The sequence below is a fragment of the Leuciscus leuciscus genome, assembly GCF_965113295.1.
Source record: "Leuciscus leuciscus genome assembly, chromosome: 1".
NCBI classification, from domain to species: Eukaryota; Metazoa; Chordata; class Actinopteri; order Cypriniformes; family Leuciscidae; genus Leuciscus; species Leuciscus leuciscus.
This window is the reverse complement of record NC_138725.1, coordinates 54,905,174-54,917,139: the sequence shown is the minus strand read 5'-3', so window position 1 is coordinate 54,917,139 and position 11,966 is coordinate 54,905,174. Positions and strand designations below refer to the sequence as shown.

Here is an 11,966-nt window from a genome sequence, read left to right as displayed (position 1 = left end):
CTGCTTAATATGTTTGCAGAAACTGTGGTGCATGCTTTATTTTAGGATTCTTCTCTGGAAGTTTATCTTCATTTATATTTATTAACAGTATTTATCATTTTTTATTAAAATAATAATTTACATGTAAATAAGCAAATTAAAATAACACAAAATACAAAAAAGTAAGGATGCTGGGAGGCAAAATATGAAAGTATCTTTCACAGTAGCTGGCAGTGTAAATGCTCAGGGTCAAAATGGGTCTCGTTCTGCAGGACCTCCACAATCTTTTCAATGTCCTTTTCCTGATGGTCGTGTTTATAGATATAACTGACATGCCCTCTACCAAGGACACCAAAACACAGCTCCTTATTTTACAGCAATGCATACATTTTGTTGTTGTTTCAGGAGATGACCTTTAAAAATACAGTATTCCTGAGGTTTGTAGACCTTGGGAAGGTTATGGTTGTTGAGGATTCTTTTACAGCTCAAATATGATCTATGACCTCGTATTAAAGTAGGCCTATTGCAGAATCGAAGAAAAAAAAATCCACCAAGACTGCACAGATAGGTTGGCTCGATTCAATAAAAGAAAAAAAATATGCATGACCTCCAACCAGCACCTTCTTGAAATTCACTGCATTCTTTGATTTCCGCTGAACTTTGGTTAATTGACATTTAGGAGGGGAAGCAACAGCCTGTTGAGAACTTAATTGCAGCACGACAGTTTTCGCTTTCTCTTCAAATAAAGGTCGAGACCTTACCTCCTCCGCCGTTAGAGGCATGCATATGCGATACTCCTTCAGGAGCATAACGCCCACACTCGTCAAAAGTGTTCAGAAATTCATGAGAAGGAAACGCTTTCCGCTGACTGCTCCCGCTTAGTTAACTTCCTTCCTTTGTTAAAGTTCTCCAATCGCCTCAAAAGCATCCTTACTTTTTTGAGCAGACTCAAAACCTACAGTGGGAAAAAAGATCTAAAACACTTACATTTTACCAGCATCTTCTGTGATCTGTATTATGTGTTTTATGAAATATTTAGCTGTGTTTTTCCATTGAATAGCAATAGTATTTTTTATGTTGTTGCAAGGAAAATGCTTTTGCAATGTTGTTCAAACATTTCGAACTGGACAAGGGGGGGGGACCTAGAACTAGAAGAAAATATAAGACTGTTATTTAGTGTAGCCAAGCAGCAGAGCCTAAATGTCAAACAGTTTGTCTTTGTCTTGATGAAAAATATCATTCTTTAAAGACAAAATGCACTCTGATGGCTGATCATCAATTACAACACAGACAGGCTATTTTAAGCATAATGCAGATGATGCAGGTAAAGTTTGTTTGATTTTTTTTGTCTTCCGCAGCCTTTCACGGTGAGAGTTGGACATGTTGTGTGCATGTTGCAGATTGGATTCCTGCTGACATGACAATGGCATTTAATTAGAGTGGGTGAATGGATGTTACCTTTGGCATGGTGATTGCCTCTCAGTTTCTGCTGCGCTGTCATTGATGCCGTCACATCACTCTGCAGGTAATCATACAAGAGAAGGACGTCAATATTACACCTCACAGTGAAAATGTGCACCGATGTCTCATGTTCAGGACATTACGTTTCATATTTAGACGTTTTATGTTCCCTATTTGAGGCAAAAATAATAATTCTCTTTATCTGCATTTTGTGTTTTCCAATAAAAACATTTTTAGACAACATTTACTGGAAAAGGGGGAGTTTACTGGGCGTTGTTTTCAGAAAATATCTTTCTCCATATATGTCTAAAACACGATAAAGTTATATGCCAATTAGGTGAGAAATATGATTTAAAAATATCTGAAAATCAGTGTGTGTGTGTGTGTGTGTGGGTGTGTGTGTGTGTGTGTGTGTGTGTGTGTGTGTGTGTGTGTGTGTGTGTGTGTGTGTGTGTGTGTGTGTGTGTGTGTGTGTGTGTGTGTGTGTGTGTGTGTGTGTGTGTGTGTGTGTGTGTGTGTGTGTGTGTGTGTGTGTGTGTGTGTTTGTGTGTGTTTACTGGAAAATAAGACAAAAATCATGATTAAAACTTCACACTGTAGAAAGAAAAGTGATTTTAGTTCAAAGCTTTGTTTTTTTCTCTTACAAATGGTTATTTCAAGATTGAATGCAAGCTATTCTTCTTCTGGAGTGAAAGAAAGTGTTTGTTGTGGTTGTGACAGGTGCCGCGTTCCTTTAGCTTTGCTCATCAAAAATGTATTTTGTTTTCTAAGACAACACACCCCTCAACTAGTTCTTACCTACACCCCCACCTCTCTGAAGAGATGCCCTCTGTGCTCTACACCAAGCCTGGCTACCTGCTCATCTATCAACCTGTCTGACTGTGCTGTGTAGATCCAGTTGAAGTTAAATTCCTAGCCCACAGCGCACACGCACACACACACACGCACACACACACCCTCCTTCTTTCACATCGGGTGTTGTTCATTTAAGGTAAGATGTGCTCTAACGCATGCATAATTGTAGTTTTTTTTTATTTTTAAAGTGGCTTTGATATTCGAATTCCATTTATTATGAGTATGATATTGACGTATACAGCACCAACAAATCAGTGAGTGACACCGTTATCACATTGCCCTCTACATTACAGAATGTGATAGAAAGTGCATGCAACAAACATCAAACAACTCATCAATAATGTTATATTCAATCCTGTTCATTAATATCATTCAAGTGGCCAATCAAGTGGCAGTCACGGTTTAAACGTACTATCCAATGCAATACACAACGCCTTTCACCAGCAGATGGCAGCAAGGAGCTTTTTACCAAGTAAAAACGTTAGGAACTAAAAAGGTCAACAAACAGTCTGTGATAGATTCCTATCTTTTCACATGATCCAGTGATTTGGAGAAATAATCATCATGTTAAAATATAATCCTCTTTTGAAATTTAATTTGATTATTTAATTTGGTTTTAGCTGCGGTTGTTCAGATACATTTTTTTATTTTATGTAAACTTGTTTGTACTAATTTTGAATGCATATAAAGATAGCGTTGGAAGAACACACACACACACACACACACACACACACACACACACACACACACACACACACACACACACACACACACACACACAGACTTCTGATGTTTATCTGATATGCATTCTGAAAAAGCAATATGCACACACTACCCTTCAAAAGTTTGGGGTTGATAATATACAGTAGAAAGAGTAATACTGTGGAATACTGTTACAATATAAAATAACCATTTTCTATTTTAATATATTTTGAATTGTAGCCTAATTTATTCCTGTGATGGCAAAGCTGAATTTTAAGCAGTCAATACAACTTCAGAAATCAATCATATATTCAGCTATGCACAGCAGTGGATTTCACATCTACAATGCAATTAAAACTATACCCACACATTTCATACATGTCTCAAATCAATTCATTATTCCATAACACTAGCAAAAGTTGTCACCCAACAAACACACTTTGTAAAAGAGGTTTAAACAGGTAGCTAACAACAGGTAGAATTATACAATATTTTCATTTGTAAAATATTATTTCAAAAACAAGAATGACACAACTCTATTATTTAGAATTCACTGCAGTATATGCTACATAGTATAAAATCATTATTCCTAAGTTGTCCCCTTTTGTACAGATGGTAATAAAATTATATAGTATTGAAAGCATTTATTTTTTTAGACTCAGAATATATTTCATTGTGGTATTACTTTAGAAATGTAGCAAATTGATGTCATATTCAGTTTTGAAATTAAGTTTGAAAAAAGTATGCAAATTGCAAATTGGCCTTTAGGTACATCGAATTTTGCCGGTGGTTGTGCCTGAGTGAGAAAAGATCTTAGGTAATTTGAAAGATGTAGTCAATGAATGCTTTTTCTACCAAAGCAATGGAAAATTATTCACAGTTTAATAACATAAACTGCTGATGTACTCACTGTGAGTTTTGAAAAAGTGACCCAAGTATTGAGAAATGAGTCCTAGTTTAAATGTAAAAAGTATAATTACTATGTGGCAATCTATCCGTCCAAACAAATCACACATTTATTCAAGCCGAATGAAAGCAGGTCACTGGCTCACTTGCACTTCGCACCTGAATTCACCTGAAGTTCTGAATATGTCCTTACGTCACACAAATCACCCACTTATGGCTCTTATGTCTCTAAAGCTCTCGATCCTCTACCCCCAGCAGCTTTATCATGCTTGACTGTGTCTGCGCAATGCGGTAGATGGTGATAATGATCAGGAGGTCAAAGGAATGATGGGAGCTACGAGGCCAGGGGGCAGTTTTCTCCTGCCTGTCAGTCTGGTGATTTCTGGATAGGGTTAGATGACAGCCGGCCCATCACCCCCTTGCTTTAGGTGCAGCTCCCAAAGGGATCAATCAATTAGCAGTGTCAACACAGATATTAGCCTATGTGATGGTGATTCACGTCATAAGAAAGCAGCAGGCACATCCGATAAAACAAAAAAACTCCTGCAATATTTGAACACATTCGGTTTGAGAAAGCACTCTATCTCTGCAGAGGATCTAATTGGATACTGGGGAGGGGGGAATCCAGTGATTTATGCTGCACCTCACCTCTATCTGTATTGGCTGGAGGCAGCTGTGAGGAAGAGTATGATGGGAATAGGGAGTGCAGGCTGGCACGTTTCCACAGTGGGAAAGCTCTCATACACTGCTTTGTGCTCCTTGATCAAATTCCATTTGCTGTTCTAGTCAGTTGCACCGTATCAGAGAGCATGACAAATATTAATCTCCTGTTCCTGTCAGAGCTGTGCTCCCATCGTGCCCTTGAATAATTCAACAGCGACAATGCGAAGTTGGTAACAGAAAAATGGGAGCGAGGGGGCTGATGTTGTTGATCGGCGAGAAAAAAAAAAAAAAAAATATTTCACAGCGCAACGCTGTCAGCCGTAGTGACAACATGCTCACAGGTATGCATGCCCTGCAGCCACAGGTGCCAGTGCTGATTTCAAGATCATTGGCTCGCTGGGTTGAAAAGTCTCCTTTTCACCTCTTTAAAAGCAGATTACGGACACAATGTTATCACCAGCTTCTGAGTACATACCTTGGTGACAGCACCTAATCTGTGACCTGAGGCAGGTGAGGTCAGAGGTCAACCACTGTCCAGCCAACGAGCCTGACTTAACCTGCACAGCCCTCGACGTAAACGCTCGCTTCAGTGGATATCTGCAAATCAGAACAGTTCGAGAGACTTGAGCTTCTGCTACAGCAGATAATCTGCTCACACATGTCCACCAGTCTGAAAGCATTCATCTCAGTCTGTGCTCAAAGAAGTAGCTGGAAGATGAAACTTCTGGGTTTTGATACTGCCAAGAGTTTATCAGAGTATACCGGCCTTGCAAATACGATACAATTTTTTCTTTTTAAATGAACGGAAGAAGCAAAACCGTAATTGTAACAAAGATTGCAACAACAGATTTCCAACTTCTGCAAGGAATTCAGATGATGCAAACACTGAATCAACATGCACCTATGCTAAATTTGCAATTATATCCTAATAATTTAAGTCAAGTCAAGTCAAGTCACCTTTATTTCTATAGCGCTTTTTACAATACAGATTGTTTCAAAGCAGCTTTACATTGATAGCAGGAAAATAATGCAACAAAGTTTGTTTCTAGAAGAAAAAAGTGTCATAGTACAGCTGAAGTAAGTTCAGTGATGGTTCATTTTTGTTGTAAAAATATTATTCATTTAGTTCATTTACATATCTAGCCGCTTTGGAGAAAACCGTGATGTCATCGTCCAGCTCAGTTCAGTTCTCATGTAATGGTGTCAATGCAGGCAGATCAATAATATGGATGTCATTGAAACATATTCATTACTTTAATGAGCTCACTGTTTCTGCCTTAAATTAATATTGTTAGCTAAATGCGTGATTTGTATTTCTGAAATACATAACTTGACACAGTCACCTCTGATAACAGATCACTCTAAATTGTAATGTAGACACATGCATTTTCTGTAAAGCTGCTTTGAAACTAAATGTATTGTGAATAGCGTTATGCAAATAAATGTGAATTGAATCATGTTGAGTTTTCAAACTGACAGCGTGCTTGTTGCTGTGGCTTTATACAGAAATTCAAATGATTTTCGACGCACTACAGTGACTATTTTCTTACAAAAACGGCCATTAATTATATAATGGTTATCAAGGATGGGCCACTGAGAATAATTACCGCATTTACATTTACAATGATCATTTCTGCGCATGGAGCAGAACCTGATCAGATCACAACTGGAGCTAAACTGTGGAAGCCAGCATTTAGTCTGATTTAATGAATTAATGTCGTGTGCCTGTCACTGCATGGAACCTGCATCTAAAATCATTTCAATATTCTATGCTACTTCATAAAAGCCTTTATTGCAAAAGATCATATGGACAAATAGCTTTACAAAGGATTTTCACTGTATTGTCTGATGATTCCAGAATGCTATGCATGCCAGAAATAGGCTTATCATCACACATTGCTTATGTGGGCAGTGTGAACAGTGTGAAACATGCTAATATGGGCGCCGAAGTAAATACTCTATAGTTCAAAAGTTTGGAATCAGTCCTGTTTTTAAATAATATTTTTATACAGCAAGGATGCTTTAAACTAATTTTTAAAAAAGTGATAATAAAACATATATAATGTTACAAGAAATGTATTTATAATTGTATTTCTATTCATCAAAGAATATTTAAAAAAAATGATCATGGTGTCCACAAAAAAAATATTAAGCAGCACAACAGCTTTTAACATTGATAATAATAAGAAATTTTTCATGAGCAGCAAATTATCATATTAGACTTATTTCTGAAGGATCATGTGACACTTAAGACTGGAGTAATGATACTGTGAATTCAGCTTTGCCATGACAGGAATAAATGATTGTATTAAAATAGAAAACAGTTCTTTTAAATTGTAATAATATTTCACAATAAAATCAAATAAAAGCAGCATTGGTGACCAGCTAATTCATAATTATTTATGCCTGTTTTCTTGCATTCCATAACAATTCAGGCTGCATTGGTCACATATCCATACCGAAATCAGCTTTAATGATTTTTTAACTACATAAATCATGTGGATTAACATTGACATAAATAATATTAAAAACCTTGGTCATGACCTTTGAAACAATGCTTGAGAAGGTTATTTGTTTGGTGTGGGAAAGTAACTCTGAGCTGTAGGATTAAATGCTCCCCAAATGTTTTGAGAAGCATTTCAGTCAATTGCAGCGTGCAGGAAATTGAGCGAGTTTATGAGTAATTTACTACTGCAGCAGCTGTGTTTGCTAGTTCCCTGACATTTACTGTTTATCTCGGATGTGTGCACAAAAAAAAAAAAAGGCTGTTTCAAAAGATCTAAATATATTCTGCATAAACACATTTCCGATTAATGCTAATTTGTTTAAAAGTTGCAAAGATCTTTTGTCTAAATTCTGGGAACCTCAATAAACTTTTAGGAAGGTTGTTACACTGAACATAAAAGCAGACATTCATAGAAGTAAAAAAAGTGCTTTGCCATCAGGCCCCAGTTCAGAGGGCATAACAATTAAATACACTTGAAGTTTGTACTATATGTATTTTTACCCTAACAAACCCGTTACCACTTCAGTGCTCTTAGACATGTTGGAGAATAGCTGGCAATACCAAACATCACACAGTCTAATCCTTCCCTTTCATTTCTTCTCAGCTCACGAATACATACTGCACTTTTCAACTTCCAGAGGTGGTTAGTGGCGCGGTCAAGGTCTCAAATCTTCTACCAAAGCCCAGAAACTCTTCGCCTAGTCAGGACCTGTCTGTCTGAATATTAAAGACTACATGACATTAATCCCTAGCACACTACTCTCAAATGGCTAATGAGGGCCACTGAGGATCACTGTCTGGGATCCTCCGCATGGACGCTCAAATGTGAGTCTGGGAACCCAGTCACATGGTCACTCTCAGTCTCCTTCCACTTTTAATTGCCACATTTCCTGTTTCTGATATAAATAAATCCCCCTATCTCTTGAAAATAAGCAGCAAAATCAAAGTAGGCCATGGAAGATGAAAGGAATTCTCAGTTACCCTTCAGATGAGGGGCTCTCCACAATGGATTAAACCTTCTGAAGCCGTTTCCTGATCTAAGACGTATTGTTATACTGTTACATCTGAGTATAATTGCATTGCTAGAATTCAGTTTTAAAATGGGGGGATTATAAAACAAGTCAGTGTTACTACAAACACAAGACAAAATATACATTTCACTTGTTCTTCATTACACTGAAGTGAACATGGCCCTCTGGACTTAATTACCCACAGAGCAATGAGGGGTCAATACATGTGTTAATCCAGGACAGGGAAGTCCCTAAAATCACCCTCTCAAAGCAAATTATACCTAGACCAATCACATCTTGCATTCATAAAAGCAAACAGATGGCACACACACTAAATAAACACAAAAATACATTATTGCTCAAATTTTGGGTCAGTAAAAAAAATAATTTTAAAGGAATTAATACTTTTATTCAGAAAGGATCAATTAAATTGATCAAAAGTGACAGAAATTTCAAAAAAATATTTTTTAAACATTCTATTCAAGGAATCCAAAAAAAAAAAAAAAAAAAAATATCATGGGAAGATTTTCACAAATTCGGGTAAGAATCAACAATTGATGTGACCTAAAAAGTTTAACCATGTTGTCAAAACAGGAGTGTTTTGGGGTCAGGCTGTCACAAAAGGTGTTTTATTAAATATTATCAATCTAAAATTCATTACAATATTGGTTGGCCAAAGAAATTATATTTCAGTGTCATATTTGCCGTTTCATTAATTGTTTTACTGTTTAATTTTGAGTACATAACTTCTAATGGCAGGCGTCATTGTAACCACCTGCAGGCAAACGCCAACCTACCCTAAACATTTTTCTCAATTTACTTGAGGAAACCCGTCAACAAGCGCTGCTCGTGCTGATGGCGTACGTTCAGGATGAATCAATTACAAATCGTAAGTCCTTGCTGCTCCACATTCAAAGTGTTTCATTGATAAGAATCGGCTTCTCAAGAAATCCACTTAGACTGAATCCCTCCCTCATCTCTCATGAGATAAGGACAAAGAGTCGTCTACTTTTGGGGGCACGCATGTTCCCCACACACAAACAAACAGAAAAAGCGAACGAAGGGGGACTTTATATACTTGCCTTTTCCAGGTGTAGCCGCAGGGTGGGGTGAAAGGTGGGGAGGTACTTTACCCACCACTCTTTTCGGGAGGGGGGCAGGACTTACGAGGAGGAGGAGGAGGAGGAGAATGAGGTTTATCAGATGGTTTGTCTGCTTTTGAGTCTCTATTGAATCTGACGTTCAGCTCTGCGCTCTCAAATGAGAAACGACTCCCACCAAAATCGCAACTTTTTTTGTTGCATCACAAGCCCAAAAATCGTCGGATAAACTTTGGTCGGCTTGACAGTTTTTAAAGAGGTTTTGTGCTGGTTTTGCATCGTTTATTTCTTGTGATTGCGTGCAACTGAATCTGGAAGTTTTCCTTGGACTGAAGTCATGATGTCAGATATCTCAGTTAATGATCATCTGGAGGGGATATTGTCTGATTTCGAGGGTAAGTGCATTCATTTTAATAAGTGATTTATGGAGCTATGGGAAACTTTTACAAGTGTAGATTATTTCAAATAAATCAAGTCGATAAAAACTTTTTTATAAACAACTTTTTTTCACCACGTGTATGTAGGTAGGATAATAAATATGTAAATTGATACATTAATAAGAAGTACATCTTTTTATTTTTGAACTTTTTAAAACTATATTTTAGTCTATTTTGCACATTTACTGCTGATTATGGGATGAGTATGAAAGTTTATTTGATGTCTTGTTATAAAGTTATTAGAAAGGCAGTACTTTATAAAGAGCCTGACACCATTCCACTGTTGTTCTGCTGCAAGTATCTTAGTATCTTAGTATCCAAATCTCATCTTTTTACACTACAGAGTGTCAGGAAGCATCTCCACAACCCTCACCACAGCCGTGTCCACTATTGAATCTGACACATTTCTCTGGAAGAGAGGCACCCTTTCCAATAGATCCGTCATGGACGGACACAGCGGGAACTGGAGAACAATAGTCTCTCAGTGTTTAGACAGGTGCTGATGTGAAGAGGAAAAACAAATTAGTTCAAGCACCATCTATTATTATATGTATGTGCTACGTGGAGACAGTTGTGGGCTAAATACTGTCTGAGGAAGAGCTTAGCTGCCTTGGTAAAGTTGTGGAGCGGTTTGTCTGGTAGATGCTTCAGCAGAAAATCATTCTTGAGAAGACTGTGGCAATTACACGTGATGACAGGGAAAAATTGAGGTGTCTTTTGCTAAGCAGTAAACAAATATGTTTACTGGGTGTGTTCCTTCCAGAACTGAAATAGAACCACAGTTCTTAATGTTTTACCGATGCGTTAAACAAAATCACTTGACATGCCTTGATTTCTGTCAGTTGCACCCAACTTTTATTAATCTTTTAAAAAGTACTATGACTTGAGACAAGGCAACATTGGATTTAATTAGAAGATTGGACCATCGCCATCCATGTCCCTTGAAGTATAGATGTAAAGGCATAGTGTTCTTAGCTTTGGCCGTTACAGTTTTCTCAAATTCATACAGGCCATGTGATTTCTAGTAGCAGATGCCACAAGAGAGATATTACATTCTTTCAGCTTCACCTCAAACCAGCAAATAGGGTCATTTCCGAACAAGAGACCAGTGTGCCGCCATGTGCTTGAGTGAAGATAGACAGAACCGCTGTTCATGTTGAGGAAAACGCCTCTTGGAATGTTGTGGGATGTATAGGGAGATCCTTGGCTCTTTCATATGGCCATTTGTGGCCGAGTGACTGTGAAACATAGTCATCCATTTCTTATCAGTAGAAGTTTAATTGTAGGCATGAACTTTTGTGATCCATAGAGATGTCTGTTCAGCGGGTGACGACGGATGCATTTCCTGTAAATGTGAATGTGTGGAAATGAGGGAAAGGCAAAATTGTGTAATTTGAGTCTGACCCATTAGAAATGGCATATGCTGTATCTTGAGGCTACATTTTTGACCAAGCAGAGCCAGGGTCATATCCTCTTGAACAATGGTACTGACACTAAAGTTTAGATTAAAACAAAAGGTGTTCATTGCTTTTTCATCCTGTACATTCCTTGTAGCATTATGGGAGTCATAGAATAAAGATTGAGGAGAAATCGGGGGCCCTGGTAAAGACTTATGGTTTAAGGAAGGCTAAGCTTTAAGGATTGTGTGTAATATCTATGTACTGTGTGTATGAGCACTACTGGGTAGGGCTGGTCCGAATACCATTTTTTGAGCTTCGAAGCTTCGGTAGTAATGAACATCGAATATTCGAAGCTTCGGAGAGAGGGTGCTGAACATATTCTTATCTCTAATAAAGGCAGGAATCTCTATGTGTCGGTATGTCCGTTTGCATTTTGATTATTTCGAGAACCGTTCATCCAATCGACCTCACAAGGGAGTGCAGTGTCGCATTTGGTGCAATATAGATAGACACGCGAGATGCCACACATTCAGAATTAATAAACTTTTAGTAAACTACAGAACAGCGCGAGCGGGAAGCGGCGCACCTCACGCGGGCAGGGCTTATGCTCCGAGAACGGACACTGCACAAGTGATATAAAACACACACAGGTCTGTTAAATTAAGCAATACTTTTAAGGTTGTCTAATATTTTTCTGACTAACAAATTACTGACACAGTAAAGGGTAGATTTTAAATAAAGAAAAACGAAATTTAAATAAAGAAAAACGAAATTTAAATAAAGAAAAAACGAAATTTAAATAAAGAAAAACAAAATTTAAATAAAGAAAAAACTAAATTTAAATCAAGAAAAACGAAATTTAAATAAAGAAAAAACGAAATTAAGTTAAATTAAAAATGAGATTAATTTAGATTGATAATAACTGGTAAAAAGGCTAATACATTTTG

General features: G+C 37.4%; 1 protein-coding gene across 2 annotated transcripts in view; it reads left to right on the top strand.

Moving 5' to 3' along the window:
* Positions 1 to 9,297: 9,297 nt before the first annotated feature.
* Positions 9,298 to 11,966, top strand: part of septin12 (septin 12) — a 62,763-nt gene continuing 60,094 nt past the window's right edge. For both annotated transcript variants that reach the window (XM_082142362.1, XM_082142361.1), the window contains exon 1: positions 9,298 to 9,577. In XM_082142362.1, the coding sequence (XP_081998488.1) occupies positions 9,520 to 9,577 (58 nt within the window). In that variant the 5' untranslated portion in view covers positions 9,298 to 9,519. The remainder of the gene's footprint in view (positions 9,578 to 11,966) is intronic.